General features: G+C 37.1%; 1 protein-coding gene and 1 long non-coding RNA gene across 11 annotated transcripts in view; one reads left to right on the forward strand and one right to left on the reverse strand.

The window, feature by feature from the left end:
• The window catches only part of LOC100743537 (aquaporin-like), a 53,112-nt gene extending 44,035 nt beyond the window's left edge, over positions 1–9,077 (forward strand). For 7 of the 10 annotated variants that reach the window (XM_033318714.1, XM_033318712.1, XM_033318716.1 and 4 more), the window contains 4 exons: positions 3,500–3,687; positions 4,044–4,187; positions 5,630–6,085; positions 8,473–9,077. In XM_033318714.1, coding sequence (XP_033174605.1) covers positions 3,500–3,687; positions 4,044–4,187; positions 5,630–6,085; positions 8,473–8,478 — 794 coding nt within the window. In that variant the 3' untranslated portion in view covers positions 8,479–9,077. Of the gene's footprint in view, positions 1–1,042; positions 1,362–1,954; positions 2,246–3,317; positions 3,364–3,497; positions 3,688–4,043; positions 4,188–5,629; positions 6,086–8,472 lie in introns of those variants that run through there. The other 3 variants (XM_033318721.1, XM_012380798.3, XM_033318719.1) reach the window with 3 other exon arrangements.
• The window catches only part of LOC117151199, a 73,826-nt gene extending 57,790 nt beyond the window's left edge, over positions 1–16,036 (reverse strand). The window contains exons 1-2 of the long non-coding RNA XR_004460952.1: positions 15,904–16,036; positions 14,547–14,676 (exon numbers count right to left, since the gene is read on the reverse strand). This is a non-coding gene — a long non-coding RNA (uncharacterized LOC117151199). The remainder of the gene's footprint in view (positions 1–14,546; positions 14,677–15,903) is intronic.
• Between the last annotated feature and the right edge of the window lie 5,324 nt (positions 16,037–21,360).

Below are 21,360 nucleotides of genomic sequence, written 5' to 3' on the forward strand. Positions count from 1 at the left end.
GGTAAAGACTACAATTTAAAATGCAAAGAAGTGGAAAGAAAGCGTTGGATTGATCGAGCTTGGAAGATGTAGATTTAGTTACTTTGAAACGCTCTGTAGTTTTTAACGATTATTTTTAGTATTTTCTTTCGTCGCTTTCCACAAACTTCGAAAATTCTGTTTAACGTTTCTTTTCGCGAGTTTGTGAATTGTCGGAACAACTTGTATATCGCAGAAAATATTACGTGAAAGGAATTGGTAACATAAATTTTGAAATATTCTGTAGTCAAGTGATAATAATTCCCGATATCAATAGCAGCCAATGATGATGTTATGTAGGGGTTCTGCGTACATAAAAGATAACTAAGTAGCATTTCTTAACGCGTAAACAGTTTATTAATAAATCTACATATAGAAAATTCGGTATTTCAAAACAAATTGTTGGAAACAGTTGGAAATTTCTGAAATTTCTTTTTCGATCGAAATCACACACAGTGGTGTTAATCGTTCATGACATTTTTTAAATAACGTAGACTCCTTTTAACGTAGAAACAACCATTAACGCTGGAATAACAATCTATAACCTTAAGTATATTATACTGTATTTACATAATATACGATATTTATTAGTATTATTTTGCACTTTCTAACCTCAGAGTGTTTGGGTTACCCCGTTTCATTTCTTCTGCGGGCCGCCATTGTTCGATATCATATTTCCTAACCTCTAAAACGAGTACTTCCATAAAGAAATTAATTAATAATAATTACTCTAGAAAACTTCCTTGTCTAAATTTATTTGCAATTTGTACAATTAAACATCCGAAATCCTCGCTTGTCAAATTCCTAACCTCCAAGATAAAATCTTCCACGGCAGAGGTTGATACTACTGCGGAAAACTCATTTATTCGAATCTAATTAGCTCTAATTAAAGCAGAAACTGTGAAGAGCCCTGTATTAACGTAACGGAAGTGTTTGATATTGCGGTTTCAATTGCGTTACGAAACTCGCACAACTAAAGGAACAACTTCGGTAGACGGTGCTGAGTGATGTTTTACGCGACTCGATCTTCCCGGGTCTGACGTTATCTCTGTAAACGCGAGTGTACGACCTGCTTGCGTGTGGCAAGGTGACGTCCTGATTTACGATCGATCCTCGTCTCGATCTATCGTTGCACGAGTGTAATTCCTGAGTAACGTGCAAACTGTGCTCCGTCATTGAAATTCTACACTCTTTCGACGTGCACCAGCCAGTAAAAACAAATTTACGATCAATTCTAAGAAATTTCAAGGGAAATCGTATCTGGCCATCATCTTGATTCCAATACGTATCATAAACGATACAAACAGTGACATACTACGTCGTTGCTTTTTTTTTCTTTGCGACGATATCGGTTTACGGAATATTATTCGTAAAAAAATTCGTCAAAAAGGTTCGTATTACTCGTTAGACTGTCGATACAAAAACGTGGACGGACGAGAGGATCTTTCGAGGCCCGTAAAAGCTACTACGGTTCCGTCGAACACATCAAAAAGATCTATCGGAAGTAGGCAGAAACAGCGGCGTCAATTGAGTACAGGATAAAATACGAAGGTGTTTCAAAAACAAAGTCCCATTCGCCGGAAGGTTAACGCACATAGATAAGTTCAGCCGTCGTTTCATCGTTTTATTAGAAACGATAAAGAGTACTGAAAATATGGAAAATAATGATCTTCGACGCAGAATAAAATTCAAAAGGCGTTTCAAAATACAAGTCCCGCCGATAAAAGATTAATATCCGTATATTTGACTGAAAAAACGTTTCGTAGTTTTACTAAAAATAGTTAAATCGATGGTATCCTTTCTTTTCTATCTTCTATGTATATATACGAAGATAATGCATAAAATCCACCTACAGAGCGTTTCAAAAAAAAAAAAAAAAAAAAAGAGAGAGAAAAGAGAAATATCCACGTAAATGTACACAAGGACGTTTTACCATAGATATTGAACTCTTCCAAAAATACCGATCAAACAGGTGCAATATTTGCGTTTGAATGGCATCGCGCGGTGTAAGTGTATTTACACTGGGCTATCACTCGGCTGAGCCAGTTTCGTGCTGCGTCGTGTATAGTGGCTAATCAACTGTCAACATCATTGTACCAACGTATACGTCGTATTTCGTTGGACGAGACCGACGTAGATAACTATCGTTCAGACTACTTATTTCATCGGTGCAAGTGGTTCCGTGTACGCGTACTGTGTAATATCCACGCAATGGTTTGCAAGTGCGGTAATATACTCGTATATATATACATCGATGATAAAAAAGAAACAAGTTCTTCGTTCATCGTGAAAATCTTCGTCTAGGCCATTTCTCGTTTCTTCGTTTGCTTCATCTCGTTTATATTTTTATACATGTACATTTTATATATTTATATACATCGTGCGTAAATACGTAAACGAGGAAAAGAACGCGTATCGTACGTTAGTGACGACTCTTTCGTAATATACGACGAAACATTCAAGATCGTAAAAATATTACCTGGCGACAAATGTTTCGGATAAAACTCGAAGAATATCGAAAGAGAGAATTTTTAAGAGAAATTAGAAGATCAAGAAATTCGGAATTAAAAAATCTTAAAAGTTGAAGAGGTAAAACGCGACGAATATAACGACGTCGTTTGGTAGCTATTCCCGTTTTTCTGCGAAATATCTGTGCTTTGGTGAAAGTGTTCCGTTTTGAGAATACCATGAAAAGCCGAGAAATTTATAATTCACTAGTTTTTGGACCCTCGAACATCTTGTACTGGTTAGACGGAAGAAAAATAGGTTTATTAATATTTCACCTTTATCACCGCCTGTCTCGCTCGTTGAGAGAGCGACCACCACCACGGGAACGTCTCTGTCCTTGTCGACACCTGTCGAGACTCGAGTCTCGAGAACACCATTACGAACGCTCGTTTGGCGTGTTTTCTATACATGATAAATGTCGCCGACGTCGTGGAAAATGTCTGTCACGAGTCTGACGAGTGGAACGAGAAGAAACATTTTCATAGAATGAAAAGTTACCGAGGCTGACGTATATCTCGATTACGAGTTCTACTCAAATTTATTTAAAGATTCTAATTAATCAGATCGCTGAATTTCGATTTGAAAATTGCTTTCCTAGAGTTTTTTGGGGGATATTTTACGGGATGCTTTATGATAAAATTTATTGAAAACATGTAGGTCCATGTATGGACAAGGAAATGAAACCACCTGTAGCTATTAAGGTAACAAGTTTCGCGTCAAAGTAAAAATATTTCCTCGAGGTTACAGCATCTTCATTAACATTCTGGTTAAACAAGAGAATGAAAATCCATGCCGTGGATAATAAAATGAAACTACCTGTAGCTATTAAGCTAAAAAGTTTCGTGTCAAAGTGAAAATATTTCCTCCAGTATTTTCATTAACATTCTAGTTAAATAAGAGAATTGACAAAATCATTGACGATTGAGATTATCTAAGAAGTTACGGATCGTCTACAGTGTGTTTCATGTTGCAGGTTTTAAGGAGCTGATGCATGGCGAAGGCGCTATGAAGAAAACCGTGTTGATAATTTTGGCCGAGACGATTGGCACCTCTATATTGCTATTCGTTGGCTGCATGGGATGCGTTGGAGGCCTGGGCTCTGAACCCACTCCACTTCAAATTTCTTTAACCTTTGGCCTTGCTGTGATGATTGTGATTCAAGTTGGTATCCATCAATTTTGGCATTTCGATTTCATTTACACATATTTATTCTCTGGTTGATTTTGTTATATCTGATGATCCAAATTATACACTATACTTTGATTCTTATTTTATATATCTATCACACTGTACAACTACACTATGTATCTTAAAACAGTCTATTCATAACGTATGTTAGCTCTCGTCTTTTGGATCAAAGTTAGAATTTCTATTATCATAAAGGAATAAATTTCTAGACAAGACTCAAATTTGAATTAATCGTAGTAGAAATACAAATAGGTTCCTAAATGTCTATATGAACCGACTATTCGTGGCTATTGAATAATTCGAAGCTAAGATTCGTTTGGTCCTTTCAGTCTATTGGCCACATCAGCGATGCTCACATTAACCCTGCCATCACGGTGGGATCGGTAGTGCTCGGGAAGAAGACTATTCCCGAGGGATTGGTGTACCTGTTGTCCCAGATAGTCGGCGGAATCCTGGGGTTCGGCATGCTGAAGGTTCGTACTTTCGTAATTCATTCACAACTTTGGTCATCCTCTATTTATATTGATCGTACACCGAAACGGATAAACTGCGATGTTGAATTCTTTAAGGTCGCGCTTTTAACAGGATAACTTGAAAAATTCGTCCTCTAAAAAGCTATTGGTACTTTTCTCTAATTAAATTTTATGGGTACACGTACTTTCTGAAATATTTTAGGCTGATCAAGTTCGTGTTACGTTGTAAAATGAAACGACCTGTACCTGTTTCGAGGCAGAATATTTTCTCATCGTAACAGGCAATTCTGCAAGAGCAAATTTGGAGAATATGTGGACTTTTTACTCGTTGTAGTGTGCAAGCTGATAAACCAGCCACTTGGCACATCAATCTTAAGCTTCAAGATTGCTCACAAGATAGATATCGCTTAATAATAACATAATAATACATCGAATATTATTATCATGCGTGGATCAGTCTGTAAATCTTTGAAAAATACGTGAAACGTACAAGAGAATGATTTTAACGCGATTTCGAAAAGAGGCCAGTATATAATCGCAACCTCGACATGTATCCGTTTATCGAGTTCAAGACCTTCTGTTACATTCATTTATGGAACGATAACTAGTCATGATATCACGCTATCTGTATAGACCGTGGTCAAGCTCTATTTGAAAACGAATACCTGTGATAACAACGCTTGCAAACGTTTTTTCTTATCTAGGTTGTGTATTCGTTAACTTTTGTTTGATTCTTTTTGAATACAATCAATCAGGTAGATTTATAGAATTAAGCATTATGTTAATCCGAATCAATTTCAACCATTGCATTAATCTTAGATTAATCCTAGACTCGAATTGTTTATAATAGCAATATCAATCATAACCATTTCATTGATCTTCAGCAATCCAAACTGGGATTGAATCATCCACCATGTCCATTCTAACCAACTCCAATAGGTACTATATCGACTCAAGTGAATTCCAACCAATGCATCAACCTTCCATTAATTTTCACACATTGCCAAAGCGCTAGAACCGAATAGTTCATCGCATCAATATCAAACAGTCAGGACTATTTGAGTAATCTTCAACAATCCAGACTGGAACTGAATCATGTACAATATCAATTCTAACAAAATCCAGTATATAGTATATCAACTCAAGTCAATTCCAACCAATGCATCAACCTTCAATTAATCCTTTCGCATTGCCAAAGCATTAAAATTGAATAATTCATCACACCAATATCAATCAACCCTGACCAGCTGCAACTATTCATTATTCTTCAAGTAATCTTGCCACGCATTATCAAAACTAATCCTAACTCCTAACCTAACCTACTAACTGATCCTAACCATATCACGTTCCTTATTACCAATTCATTCTTTCTGATCTTAACCAATCCTGTATTAATCTCCCATTTCCATGAAAACCTCGATGTACCGGAACTGGCGTTGCAGGTGGTGACGCCGGCAGGTAACCTGACGAGCAAGACCCTCAGCGAGGCGGACATGTTTTGCGTGACCGATCTACACTCGGAGCTATCTGCGATCCAGGGCCTGTTGCTCGAGGGCATTTCCACCGCTATACTGATGCTGGTCGCGTGCGCCGTCTGGGACAGTAGAAACGTGAAAAACACCGACTCGGTGCCAATCAGATTCGGTCTGACGGTCGCTGCTCTTGCGCTCGCGTTCGGACCTTACACAGGCTGCAGCATGAACCCGGCCAGGTCATTGGCACCAGCGCTCTGGAACAATCAGTGGTCACATCACTGGATCTACTGGTTCGGCCCCATTGGTGGCGCCCTTTTATCGTCCTTCATGTACAAAACTATCTTCGGCGTGAAGAACCACACGGAGGATGAGTGCTCCGCTGAAGCTGTCGCGCTGAACAGCGTCAACATTCAGAAGACGGAGGTATGATCTTTACGTTCGTGTTACATAAGTATTTTTTCATTTTTTCAGCTATTCAAGGTCCGTCTTTTTTCTCTCTAATTCCTTCTTTAACTCTTTGTAAGCTGCTATATAATCTATCGTACGCTATTTTTGTATCTTTTCCATTTTTGAATTTTTCTTTTATCTTTAATTTAAGCCGATCAGAGTCCATTTTAGATGGAAGATCCTCTTTTCGATTCCTTGTAGACTTGGTACATTAGTATCAGCTCATGGTGCGTCATTCATTTTTCAATATTTCCAGCTGACCGCCGTGTACTTTTCTAAATATTCTACTTCTAGCTATTTACAGGCTTCGTATCAAAGTCTACTTTGTTAAGAATTCTCTTTTTCATTCTGTGTACACTTGGTACACAGTGCGGTACTATCTGTCGCTCAATTTTATCAGCATTCGTGCCACTGAAAATATTTAACTCTTCGTACACTTGGTAAGCTCGTTCACCTTCTGCTCTGGCATCTATCTTCTAATATTTCCAGCTGATCGCAGTTCCTTACAATGAACATTTTCTCTTTAATTCCTCTCACACGTTACATTATGTACGTATCTTTCGTCCCTTTTATATAACACATACAATTTTATATTTTATAAATGAAAAGAACTGATCCTATATCTTCGACTTATTTTTTCACGTACAATCATATCCTTCTCACTTATACTATGAATAACGGGACACCGTGTATAACACGTATAACATATGCAAGAAAGTTCGCAATGCTAAGTGTTGAGATACCTTCATGAACTGTTGTAAGTAACCCCGCAGTCTGGTGACGACAGACGTCAGTCTCTGGATTCCTCCTCCGAAAGCCATTAGGCTGCAACTAGGACAGTTTGCAGGAAAGTGACTTAAACCTGATTCAGAATATTCTTGCGGCAGCGTGGCGCACAGGATAAGAAGTTAAACGATACGTCGTCCGAAGAACGGCTTTGCCCAGATCCACGGTTAGGGTTCCCATCGACGGTAAACCGAGAACGTTAAATCTCACCGCGTCGTAAAACCAGTTTCACCAAACTTCCTCGCCAACGACGATTTATCGCCGACCTTTACGGCCAGCCCTTACAAGATAATCCGCATCGCGAAAAATCTCCATGCACGGCATGCATCGCGTTTACATGACGTACATAGTCAGCTAAACTTACGAGCTTCTGCTCGAAATTTCTTTCATTCGTCGCGATGCTTCCCTTTTAGAATTTCTCTTTTTTTTGATTGAATTACTGACTAGTCATCTGACTGAGGTAGTAGGACGATGTGAAAAGAGAACTAATAAAATCAAGTATCAACGTTGGACTCACCACTTCGATTTATTACGAAGATTCTTCGAGCTTTCTGAGAACTTCGATATCAGAAAATCCAACGCGCGTCCTAGTACGTTCGTGAAGAGTTTGAAGATATTTTTGGTAATCTGAACTCTGGACGATCGGGAAGATTAAAGAATAAGCGAAAAGACTAAACATCTGCAAGGAAAGGGATTGAGAGGTTCACGTAATTCTGAGTACCCTGACTTCGGTAAAGAGAAACACATTTCTGTCCTCTGATACGAGATGATCCAAGAAATCGTTTGATGGAACAGGTCTACAGAGTTGACGCGTCAGTTCTAACATCTTGCTGATTTCAATTTACACAAAAAATAGTTTGATCCTCCGTGTTGAATTTAGATTGAAATTGCAAATAGGCAGGACATTTTCTAAAATACTACAAGGAAATTCTAAAAATCTTAATCGGTGCCTAAAAATAGAAAGGGTATGTTCTCTGAAGCGTTATTTAAAGTGCTATCACAGGTTAGCATTATCTTCGGTCAACTTCACAAGTCGATATATGTACATAAACGTAACTTAATCTCTTGCTCAAATATCACTTGAAATAAAAGTTTATCCATCTCGATACAATTCTTCCGTCGGTAGCACCAACGAGCTATCGCGAACAATCAAAGAATTATCGAATCTTATCAAGAGATTAGGAAAACCAACTAAAGAATTAAAGCAACCGAAGCTGTGTAGTAATTTGCTTCGCCTATTAAAGATAGTGACGAGTATCCCACTTTGCAGTATTTTACATATTTTACGTATATCGTGTACATTCTGCTGACTTTTGTATTTTTAAATTTATGATAAATCTGAAGGCACAAACGTGGCATCACGGTGTGATACAAACAAAGCAAAGATATATAAATAAAAACTGTACGTAAAAAAAAAAAAATAAAATATGGTACTATAGTTATTATATGTAGCAAATAAAACAACTGGCACAATCCATTCTTCGAACGATATGTAGAACAATATAAATTTTTATAAAAATCTGCGTTCTATCGGGCAATGATCTATCAAGATTGATCGATTTGTTTTCTCTTTCTAGCCGTGATACAAAACTGAAGAGGGCCAATCGGAAACGTCGAGGGTACGGATCGATCGGCACCATCTTCAAGAAACCACGAGAGATTAAGCGTTCAATGGAGGATTCGAATGGATCGAACGGATCTACCGGATCGTACATCGCGCCATCTAGGATCTTTTGTACCTCCGTTTTTCTCGATCGTATAGAGTTCGAACGATCCAGGAAATCGCAAGACTGCTCATCAGAGAGATAGATCATCCGTTGCCTGCGAAGTATTGTTCACACGCGGCAACGTTATCCTGTTAGGGAAACGATATACAGCGTATAGGTTATGTGCATCCCGGGAACGACGCTATTCCGCCATTTTACGATTCGATGATCCACCGTGTACAATATGGTGGCTGTTAGATCGGAACCGATGCCGGGAACACGCATCTCGTTGTTGTTGTCTTTTTCATTTTTTTTCTTTCGAATACTCCGTTAGTATGTGTTTTGCGCAACATAACCGTGTTGCTTGCTGCTTCATAGGCGATTTCAATTCGCTATTTGTCGTTGTACATAATTGTTATATTTTTTATAGATGTATTTACTCGTGACGATGGAAAAATATAATCGGATAAAAGTGAGCTTGCAATTTATTCATCAACCCTTCCTCATTACCTTTTGCTTGAGAGAAATCCGTTTCTTTCTTCCGCATCTTCGGAGAATTGTCGAATAAGAATATATATATATATATTTAGGAAATTTTGAATAAAAATGTTAAAATCTCCTGTAGTACCGAGAACCGTGACGCAGCGGTGTATTGACGGTAGCCTGTCTTCAGGCGCCAGGCGAGCGTAGAAATAAAAAGTCTAGCTCTTATAATTGGTCTCTTTTATTAATGATATAACAGGCTTTTTAATTATAATCTGAGATTCTAAGATACAGAGCTTTGGAAACATTGCACGAAAAGTTATTTACAGAGACAATTAGCCGACGATCGACCTGGAAAATTTCTCTCCGTCACTCATTACGACCATGAGGCTCCGTTCGGAAACGAAGCACACAAATCACGTTATATATGAAACAAGTTCGATAGAATGAATTCATCGGCGGCGATGACTGTTCGATAAAACCTGTACCGTTTGAAACAAACAGAAAAAATCAGGAATTATTTTTGAAATACGATAACCAACGATTGATCGTTAACTAATTTATTCATAAGACCAAAATTATATCTGCAAAGGTATTTACTGGAAGTAATAATTAGAAGCCATAATTTGTAGCCACCGAGCCATAATTAACTAATCAATCGTAATCTCAAGTCATCCAACCGCGTAATAACCATAGACTGTAATAACAAAATATAAAAACTGACTGGCTAATTAGCCTGTTCATAAAACAACCGGAAACATTAATCGTTCTTAATCTCAAGCTCCGTAGGTAAAAATAAAAGAATCTTCAAGTCTCAACTTAATACTAGTAATAAACTTAATAACAAATGTTAAACTATCCAATAATAAAATTAATGATAATAAATTTAATAACTGACAAGTCCCGTTGGAGAAAGTCAATCTTATTTCGAATTATTTTATCCGCAAAGCCAAAGTCAGTCTCGACGACTAATCAATCCTAACACAAATTTCCATAACTCAGGGCCGCTATTCACTCGAGAGAATTTTGAAATCTTCATTTATAAACAGTCATCGTTCGTTATTCAATTAGCATAAAATTACGGTTCGAGTGAATAGCCAGACGGAGCGAAGGGATCTCTACGGGGTTGGTTTCCCATGGGCGACGTAGCTTGTTACAACGGAGTCAGAAAATTAGACGAGGACCCGGCAAAGAAACAAATGTGTTTCCGCGTAAGAAAATGGGAAAACTACATCAGGCTGTTGGCGAACAGAGCGAAGTAACGTTTTCCTATGATTTACATAGCAAGCGTCGACTCAATAATTCAACTTTCAATCTGTTCCTTAATGCTCGCCTCCCTTTTCTTCACCGTTTCTTATTTCTCACGATTCCTTCGCAGACACGTACACCTGCATGCGATATAATGACCGTCTAAGACGAAAATAATTACAGCGAGCAGTGAAGCAAATATTTGTCGGCTCAAATTTCTCGACGCGACGCGCGATAAAAAACTATGGCTCGCGGTCTCCATCTATAGTTCCAAGAATTTCATGCCGGATACACGCCAATATCGCGATTGACGTATTTAAGGCTATTTGTCGACGAGTCCTTTGCACGTTCTACAGTTTTTTTCGTGCAGTTCGAATCCTGATCTTTGAAAGCTGCTATGAGTGAAGTTTTATTTTTTGCAACGGCAAGCTTTTACCTCTCATCTGTATTAAGCATATTTCTTCGACTTTATCGATTCTACTGTACGCGACTGAAACGTTACACATCGTTCCTTAACATCGAAATGATTTCCTTCGATGACAGCTTCCGAGGGCTAAAATACGACAAGAAGGTGCTTCGATATATTTGAACTTTTGTTAATCACTTGCCGTGCAATTGTTTTCCCGGCTATATCATTGTCAGGTTTCTGATATTTTAATCATTATTCTATATACACAATATGCATTAATTATTATTTTTGTACACATTACATTCAATCATCGTAACATTACATTGCTATATTAACATATTCTTTTGTGTTTGCAAACTGTAGGATTGATGTATTACGTGGAAATTACATTAATAATTCATAGTGCAGCAATCCGGAATTAAAACCCAAACTAAACTTCCACGCAAATATTAGTCCTATTGGTTGTATCAATTGTACAGTATATTTTGCCATCTCTGGAATATATTTTATGAACCACTCTGTATATATTAGTCGGCCAGCTACATAGTACAGAAACTATACATTAAACACGATATATATCTTACATTTTCCTCTTCAATTTTCCTTTACATTTATACGATAATTATTAACATGAAATAATTAAAGTGTTCATCGCATATATCGCATACATTTGCACGGATAGTTTTACATTGATGTAAATTATGTGATTTTTATACAGTGGACGATCGGTTTAAATTTAAACGGTTGGGCATTGATTTATAGGAATGTATAGGGTGATTCGGAGAAGAGTTATGGTGGCCATAAAGACAGATAAAAGCGAACCCCGTTTTGTTTGCGAGGCAACGTTTGCGCCTCCATTAATATCCTCGTTTACTTAACGTTATCAGTCTTGATTGTGTCATCTTAACGTATGTGCGATCCCGTAATTCCGTTACCTACCTGTGTCAATATGTCATTTCCCCGTGGAACCGATAGACAACCATGTCGTATACAAACATTCGGCATCTTATCTCCCCTAATTCATCACACATTTTCATTTCGAAATTTATACAGATAACACGTTACAGTTTGTTCGGAACGTCCAATTTCTTTTTCTTTACAGCAATACGTTGAACTGGGCTATTTAAAAATATCATTTTAAAGAGTGTCGCGAACGATTCTAACTACTGTTAATTTCACATTAAGACTAAACCCGAACCTAACGTGAAACTTACGTTGAACATTCGCATTTTTATTTAGAAATACGCCTATTATTTAGGAACACTAACATTATATATTCGTTGCTTTTAACAATCACCTAATATAATTCAATATTGTAAAATTGTGCAATCTTCTTTACTGTACCCTTTAAACTTCTTTTCGTCCACTATTGTGTGTGATTATTAAAGCAACCTGTATAAGGCGTTACCCCGAAGTTAATATTAATAAGAATAAAATCAACAGTAAATTTTCGCGAAAATAATAATCCAACCGATGGTAAATGATAGAAAGATTCGAATCTTCAGTTTTCAACATTGCAATTGCATTTTTCAGATTCGAATCGCTGGAAATAATTCTTTTAAGTTCCAGGAGAAATCGTGATCTAATCGGGAATTCAGGTTACTAACATTTACTATCACCAAAAATGATTCTCTGGTTTCTGAGGAAAAATTCGTGTCGCCAGAAAAAATTGTCTGTTTTATTTTCTTTTTTTTCTGAAACATCCAAATTACGAACAAAAGCGAAACAGCCGACTAATCCTAATCCGATCGAAAGTTCAAACGTACGAATTGCTAAAAATTGAAATACCTGTAAATAATACTCTACTCTTCAACGGCCGAGAGAGAGAGAGAGAGAGAGAGAGAGAGAGAGAGATCGATAACTAATCTGGATCTAACTAAAAGTTAAAAAATTCCAAAAAGCTGGAATAATAGAGAATGACTCTCTTCGGTTTTGGAGGGTCGAACGTGAGCTAAATCGATGACGAGTCTTCCTCTAATTGGCCGTGCGTTCGTACAAAAGGTGAACGGGAGACGAGGACAAAGGGAAATGCGAATGGGACGCGTTCGAACGTCCGTAATCGGAAAGGCTTACAAGCGCGTGTAATTGCCCATTGTGGAGGCAATCTAGCATTTTCCAGGAAAAATATTCGAGTACGGGCCTACTTAGAAAGCGTAACGAACTCGTTCGATATCGATATGCCGCACGCGGAGCCAATTGTACGGAAAATCACGCGACTGCTCTAATTCTTCGACGCCGTGTCGATGTGCTTTTCATACATGGGTGAAAATTTCCTTTCTTTTTTTCCTTCTTTTCATTTTTCCAACACCTGTAGTCTTGTTTCTGTACGTTTACGCGACAGACATGTGCGTTAATTATCAAATCGAAATCCTTCGAATAACGGTACATATATGGATTTACAAATAATTCAACGTTAATAAGTAAAATAGTTAAAGTAATATAATTAGAAAATAGGAATCTTACCGTTGATACGAAAAAGACGATATGTGCTAAAAAAATACGATAAAATGTTGTAATTTTAATATCAATACGGCAACTTTACAGTTAGCAATAAAAACACCGATATTTGATAAAAAATATGATAAAAAAGTAGAATATTGTAATTTTAGTAGCAATAAAAGAACGTTACCGTCGGCACTTAATACAAAAAATTAGCACAAAATACAATGTACGATAAAGAACATATTAAAAATAGAATATTGTCATTTTAATACGAATAAAAAGACCTTATAGTAAAAAACAGCAGTAGTTGTACCAGCGTTGGCAGTAAAAATATAATATTTTAATTAAATATTTATTTGCACGGTTAAAATTGTCCGGCCGAACCTTTTTAGTACATGGCTTAAATGTCATTAAAATATTCCATTTAATACGAATACTACATGAACACTTGGCATTTAAATTTAGTCAAATTCTACATTTACACGTATGAGCATGGGGTTTATTTGAATCTTGGTTTTGAATTACAGCCGTCGTTGTGTTCACGGATTTCCTTAATAAAATTGAGACAATACAGTGAGACTCTACTCGATTATTTACAGTTGATTCAAATTAGAAATTATTCGTGCAATATGATTGGTAGTGATTTGATCAGATGTCTGCGGATCTATATTGGTAGGAAAAATGATCATTGAAAACACTTGGTGTATAGATAACCGCAAACAAGGTGAACGAACTGCAACGAGGCTGTAACTCTTGATCAAGGTTGGCCATGTGATCTGTTTGCATTAATCGTTCTATATATAGCACGAGATAGAAGTTATTATTACCAATTATCCTCCGTCGGATGATTTTTTCTCAAGGTTAGTTTCTTTCTAAGGTCATTACTTTCTTTCTCTTATAAATGTTAAAAACACATTTAAAAAAATAACTATTATATCAATCTTGCATTCTTTTTAATTGAAACGACTAATAATTACAATTTCGCTAACGTGCAAATTTCAACTAAGATTTTATTACGTATAAATCCAAGTCTGTTACCTTTTAGCATACGAATGAAATTTTAACAAAATGGCTGCCAGTTATATCAATTATAGGTATCGTGTACAGAGAAACTAAGCATATACAAGACATAATATACATTTATCAATGTTTCTACACTTTTGAAATTGTTACAATATCATCTTAAATGTATTATATTGCTGTAATAAAATGCTATGATAAAATCTGTAACATCTCGAAATACGTTGATGCAAACGCTTAAAAAAAAATCATCCACCAATACGATTTCCGATATAAAACAAGTGTCTATCGTGCGTGTGAATTAATAATGTACATATAATATATGAATTAATAAAAAACTCACGGATCTCGTAACTCTTTTTATCGGCATTCCAATGAACGTCAGCAGCTTCGTAATTCAAACGAAAATGATTTGTTGCACCTTCGACGCTCACCAGTTGAACGAGTAACGTGCTTTGGCGAGTAAACAAATCCTGGTACAATGGACAAGGTGATCATTATTGACTGCACACACAATACACGTTATTACAACTTATGACACGCCGACATCGCACATTTCAATCTAACGTATCACGTATTTATCGAAAATCAAACTCAAATTACGCTTGATTTCAACGGATTCGTCAAAGAACGCGTAACGTGCGAAACTATTCGTTCGATAATCGAAAGATGCGACGCGAGCGGCGAGGTATCGAATCTCACAGGTATGTACACTACTGTACGTGTTAACTTCGCTAACTTCACCATCTTGTACAATTAATTAATGACATTATTTAAATAATAAACTACCGATTTTTATGCATTTATAAGGAATTTGAAATTGTAAAATTACAAAAATGCACAAAACGCACATAATATGCAAAAATGTACAAAATTTTCAATGTATACTGTATATTATAATATTCGGTGAATGAAATAAATTTCTACTTGCTGTTAAATTCCATTTGTTTCATCAGTTATATAAAAATATGAATTTGCACAAAAATTTGCATATATGGGGAATTTTACAAATTACAAATCACAAGCCAGTATTAATCACAAGCCAGTATTGTCAGTATCAATAACTTCTCTTGCATAACAAACTTGGTAATAAAATAAATAAAATTGTATTTGTTAGTTTTATAACTTACACATCAACTGATTATTCTACTTCATGTGAGAATGTGCAGTTATAAAAAAGAAGTTTATATTCGATAACTTGTAACTTATTAATTGACTAATACTGTTAATTGGTAGAGTATTGTACAAGAGGATCTTATGTAAAATATACAGGTAAGATATTCATAGCTCACTCTCGCTTAAAGGAGTAGAAAGACATACATTGCCCCTAAAATATATTTTCAGACATTCTTAACTTCCAATGAAGCATTTTTTTATTAGCTTCTACATTTCATTTTCATGGTATCAAATTATCGTAGTCGCATCAAAGTAGTATTAAATGATACAAAATTTAATTAGTATATTATTTGTAATATATTGTTATAGTAAATTAATTTCAATACATAGAAATATACTATATAACAAAAGAGATTATCTTACTTTCGTTATTACTGAATAGTAGTGTTAATCTAGATCCAGATCGAATCTAACCTGGACCAACTCAATCTCAACTCCGGTCTTGTAAACTCTAGTACGTATAAAGTGTTGGAAATACATGGAATATTTGGTGAAGGAGGAACTATAGGTGGAGTGAACCGTACCTTTTAGGAATTCTTCGCATAGGATCTCGCTGTAGTCCTTTCAGAATCCTACCTACCGCAGTTACGAGCCGCGTTACTTGCCCCTTCGAACATGGAAAAAGTTTGTACTGCGGTTATGCTTTGTCCACTGCGCAAACTCGACCGGTCGTTTGACTCAGTGGTCGATCTCCCCGGATCCCGCCCGACCCCTCGCCCGCAAGCGCGCGCCGGTAGGCTAACCTGACCGTGAACAGGCGTGACGCTATTAAACGTCCGAGAAAGAAATATTTATCGGAATTTCACGCAATCAACCACTGTAAACTCCATATATGACTCTAACGTGCTATCGAATAACACTGGTCCTCTGATTTCATTGGTTGTAAATAAATACTTTTTTTCTAGAACGGATCGTTCGGAGTTAAAAACAGTTTTAATGTTCCGTTTATTTTTAGAAGAATAACAAAATATAAGAAACGGTAATACGTATTGGTGTAATTTTCGTTAGATTTTCAGAACTAATTTCTGATTGGCTTTTAGATAATTCGTAAAGGGCAAATAGCCAATAGGATTCAATCACGTATCTTATTATTAGTTTTGGCGGTAACCGACGTATGCACTTCTGGTTAGCAGTTTCGAAGTTTCGAATAGTTCTGTACGTGGTACGTTGCATGCAAAAAAGAATGGAAGAGTTTGGTATCTGGAACATGTTCCGTTTTCTTCGAGTGTACTCTTATTATTAAAAAGAAAGTAACGCATGAAAGTATAGTTAACTACAGGTTCGAAGTACGACGAAGTTTTACAGTATTCTGAATGTGTAACCTGTACACCATGAGCATTGGAAAGATGTAAGGAGAGAAACGAAGGTATGTTAAGCTTTGACAATTATATATCGTTCTAATAAACGGTTGTTATATATTATATGTAAATAACTGTAGTACGAGACTGACAAAAACAGCGAGACATTTGAAATGTAAATTGTTATTACATAAATGTTTACGTAATAAATGTCACTTGTCGATAAAATTTCATCCATGCATTTTCAAATCGTACAAAAATTATTCTCGTTAGTGAATTGTTGGTTGGAAGGTTTCAATTTATTCTTTTTATTGGTTTAGTGATATTCTCAAAGAGACATATTTTACTTCTTTTAAAACGTATTACGTATTTTATGAATATAACTAATGCTCAAGTAGCCTTGAAATAGTAAGAATATTATTTCTTCACAAAATTGAAAGTTAATAAAGTTATGCAACAACAAAAGAGAAATGTATCGACTCGAACGATTCTTAGTTTGGTTAAAAATGTTCTATTTTAAAAGATATAATTATCGGTGTTTTTATATTTCTAAGATATAACCAGTCTTGGTCAATTTCGTATTATTACGTCTTAAACGAAGTTTTACGACATTATAACCTGTAAATCTGTAATTAGAAAAATACAAGAAAATAGGTACTGAAAGTATATCGAACTTGAACAATTATTCTAATAAAACAATTAAACTGACTAAATTTCACATTTAAAAATTTTAAAATTACAATCAATGCAATAAATATATAACAAACAATTATACAGTGAAATTAAGTAAACCAAACAAAAATAATTCGAAAGACTTTACAACGACAATTACCAACGAAAATAGTAGATTATGAATTTATAGGAAATTTGAAAATGCAAAAATGCACAGAACGTTCATAATTTACATAAATAAATATGTACGAAGTATAGTACCCTGTGTAGTAAAATCTAATAATTCTCTCTGAAATAAAATCTCTATACCGTGTATAATCTATTTAATAGATAAAGCAATTTTCTATCTAGGTTCCATTTCCTTAGTCATATTTATAAAAATACGAATTTTCATAAACATCTCTAGTCTAATGATAAAAAATCAATTTCTTTCTTACTTCCAGGAACCCCACGCCCTTCGCTACGTACGTTCCTGTCTGATGGCATTCTTCTCACTTTCTCCTACCCTGAATCGAATGGCGCCGTGCGTTCGTCCTTCTTCCTCGTTCCCGCGCAGTCTCCACACTGAAAGCCTCGTCGTTTCTCCCTCTCTGTGGTCCTACCTGGCTTCCCTCTCCCGGTCGGTGGTCGATGGAGGGGCGCGGGTGAACGCGGTCGGACGACAGTCCTTCCGCGGATTGCGGATATTGTGTCGGGAAGCCTCGTGGTACGGTGTCCTTGTTATACCCGTGTTCCTGCGACGCGCAGAGTGGAAGGCGAGTGGCATCCAGTTTTTCCAACTCGCGATAAACCAACTCGTGTCTTTTCGTCGGGACCTCGAACCTTCTGGAGGACTGGAGAATCGTTTCACGGTCGCCGTCTCCTTGGTGCTACTCGTAGTTCGTTCTCGCGTTCTCTTCCTCTCCGTACTTCCGACGTACGTACTTCGTGACACCGGTTGTAAGGTTATGTTCACTCCTGTCACATCCGCGTGCCGCTTCGTGCGACCGTACTTTTCTTTAGTGAGTCTGTCGCGAGATACAGTGTCACATCATCGTTTTACGTAGTGTTTATCGTCGTATATCGTTCGCGAGTGCACGTCAGAGAAGTTTGTGACTTTGAGGGACACGTTTGGTCTCGAAGGAGGCGATTCACGAATGACGCTACCACGCCTGGAGTCTTTCTGCATTTCGGTAAGTGAATATTTAAAGCTTAATTTTGTTAAGGACGCTCCTCGTGGCGTCCAATGCTCGCGTGCCTAGACGCTGCGTATTTCGACACTCTTTCTCTTTCTCTCTCATCGGTGTTTCCCTCCTCCAGACGCGGGGAGATCGCTTCGAAAGATTTTTTTGCGTGCATGGTATTAACACGTTGACTGCCACGCGAATTTACATATTTCGTTGTAAAAGTCGCAATAGATTGAAATATAGTACACCATAACGTTTAATTTTTGTAGAATATTTTGTTCTATTTGTACGCCTTTTTCTGGCAACGCTATCGAAGTAATTCGCATTTGTAAAAATCTGTTCTCTTATCTTAATTGTCCTATAAAATGTAACAACATGGGTCACCGGCGACGACCGTGACGATCAACGTGTTAGTGTATCGATGTTTCTATGTTTTTATTCTATCGCGAGATATTTGGATTCTAATTCGATTCGAACAGTACCAAGTAACATTGTGTTGACTCGTGTAAAATATCAACTTTAATCACGTAAATTGTGTTTTCCTTGACACGACGTTTGGTTAAACTAATTTCTAAATGAACGTATGTATATAACGTCTCTGAATAACATTAATTAATTCTACTATTTTCAGATTTATAAACGACATCGCGTTAGAATTTAAAATTGCTCACTCAGCTTATTTATTTATTAGATGAAAATTACATGGAGACGTTAAATGTTTGAAAAAATTGAAATCAGTTTTAATCTTTGAATTTTTGACATGGTCATTTTTCGTATTTAATATTTCTATATTTCTATATCCACTGCATGCGTAGTGCATTCGTTGCACGTGCAATACAGTAAATTTCTTTTTTTATTTACAACAAAGCGAATAGTGCGAGCCCATTACGTCGAAACTCCATAGAAATAACATTTCACATACTCCGATCCAATAAATCCAATTACATAAAATATCTCTCTAATAACTTATATTATATAAGTTCTATTTATTTTAACCAAACTTTTATTTCCATTATAAAGCTCCATCATTCCGTACAAATCTTTTTCTTTGATCTAAAACATGAAAATTAGAGACTACCATAAACGAACGATTTGGTGCCTGCTGAGTGGTAAAATGCACAAGTATAATAACAGTCATCGACGCAGTTCAGTTACAAAGACTTGATTGAAATTCCATTCGTATTTGTTCGCGCAGCTAAAGCGCGTTTAGCGTATTACATTTCTCAATAATATTCGAGTAGAAGATTGGAAAAGACGTGGCTTCTTGTCGTCGCGAGAACAGGGTGTGAACTGCCAGGTGAATTAGAGCGGACGATAAGCAGAGACAGAGGATTGCCGTGGAGACGATGGCGAGGAAAAGCGGAAGTTCATCTCCGGTCTAACAGAGGGATGTGTAACGAAGTCAATCATCTTTGCTTGCTCGCTTGGCCCGGTCTCCTCGAGGCTTTGCTATTAATTAACTTTTCTGACAAGTTATTAGCGCGACGAGATCAAAGACGCCACGGTATTACTTCGTTCCATAGCGTCGTCGTCTTTCCTTCTTTTTTTCTATTCGTCTCTCACTTTCGCCCCGCCTAAATCGTCGAACCGTGGCGTGTAATTAAGACGGCCATCGCGTGCCTAGGTGTACGCGTTAATTATCTTGTTTATACAGCTTCGTTGGGAAACTGCGATAGCGAAGAATCGGAGCCAGCGTTAGAACAACCCACGCCCACTACCATGCGTGCCGAGAATTTTACGATACACCTGTAATCATGCGATAGCTACTCGTATTTAACGAGTGGAACGATACCAGTGCGTTTTCAATTTAAACTAACGGCGTAGATTCACGGCCAACTGCGAGGTTTACCGAATCAACGCCCGCGGGATCTTCCTTTTAGTAATTAGCGCAATAATGAAATAAGAAGGCTTATAGCGCGCTCCAGTTTGAAACTTAAATACGAGGATTCGTTCTCAGCAATCGTTCTCGCAGTCTCATTAGTCTCAGAAGGGTTAATAGAATATACATCAAGTTATCATTGCCCTATAATTTCAAACTATGATACAAATTAGGAAAACGATGCAGGCATTTAAATGAAAAATATACCAACTCCAGTGTTCCAACTAATTGAATAATTTTATTAAATTATCTACTCTTGATTCTTCTTGGCTGTACACAAATTTACAATTCTATGAGAACCTTGCGATACCGTTCTGGCGTGAACGAACGAAACGTCGACTCCTTGGAATTTCTCCACTTGGTGTTTTACTCTTTCTCTCGAGGAAATTCAACGATTTTGTCATTTTTTTTTTTTTTGCGCGCTAAGATTCAGCAAGGGATGAAAGAGTCTGTCTAATCTCTGGTTAAGCAGCTTACGAGGAAGAACGACTACGCGCGCATATGGTCGTCGTGGAGCCTGTTCCCGGTCGTCTTTGTGCGCCAGGGAATCGTTGCAGTCGCTTCTTTTGTCGAAAGTTCCCCGCTGGCTGTGACCACCTGCGCCCATCTCGATACCTGTTTCGGTGCATACGTCCTGCACGCGGTGTCTCGCCCGCGTTTCGTCTTCCCGCGTCCTTTTGCACCTGTCTGAACCTTAGCAGTTCTCGCGCCTGATTGATTCCTCCGCAGCTGAAACGCCTACCCCTTGACTGCAAAGTATAGCATTCGCTGCTCTTAACTCAGGTTTTGTATTTGAGGAATATTTTAAGCCCCGACGAGTCGCCATTCTCCTTCGTGAACATGTATTTTTACCTTTTATTTCTGCTACTTCTTCGTTATTTATTTACGAATTTATATTTGTAGGTGAATGGGTTCTTGGTAAATCGGAAAGAGCAAGGAGAAATTATTTCCCTCTGCCTCCCATCT

Source organism: Bombus impatiens, unplaced genomic scaffold (genome assembly GCF_000188095.3).
Source record: "Bombus impatiens unplaced genomic scaffold, BIMP_2.2 scf_0107, whole genome shotgun sequence".
NCBI lineage: Eukaryota > Metazoa > Arthropoda > Insecta > Hymenoptera > Apidae > Bombus > Bombus impatiens.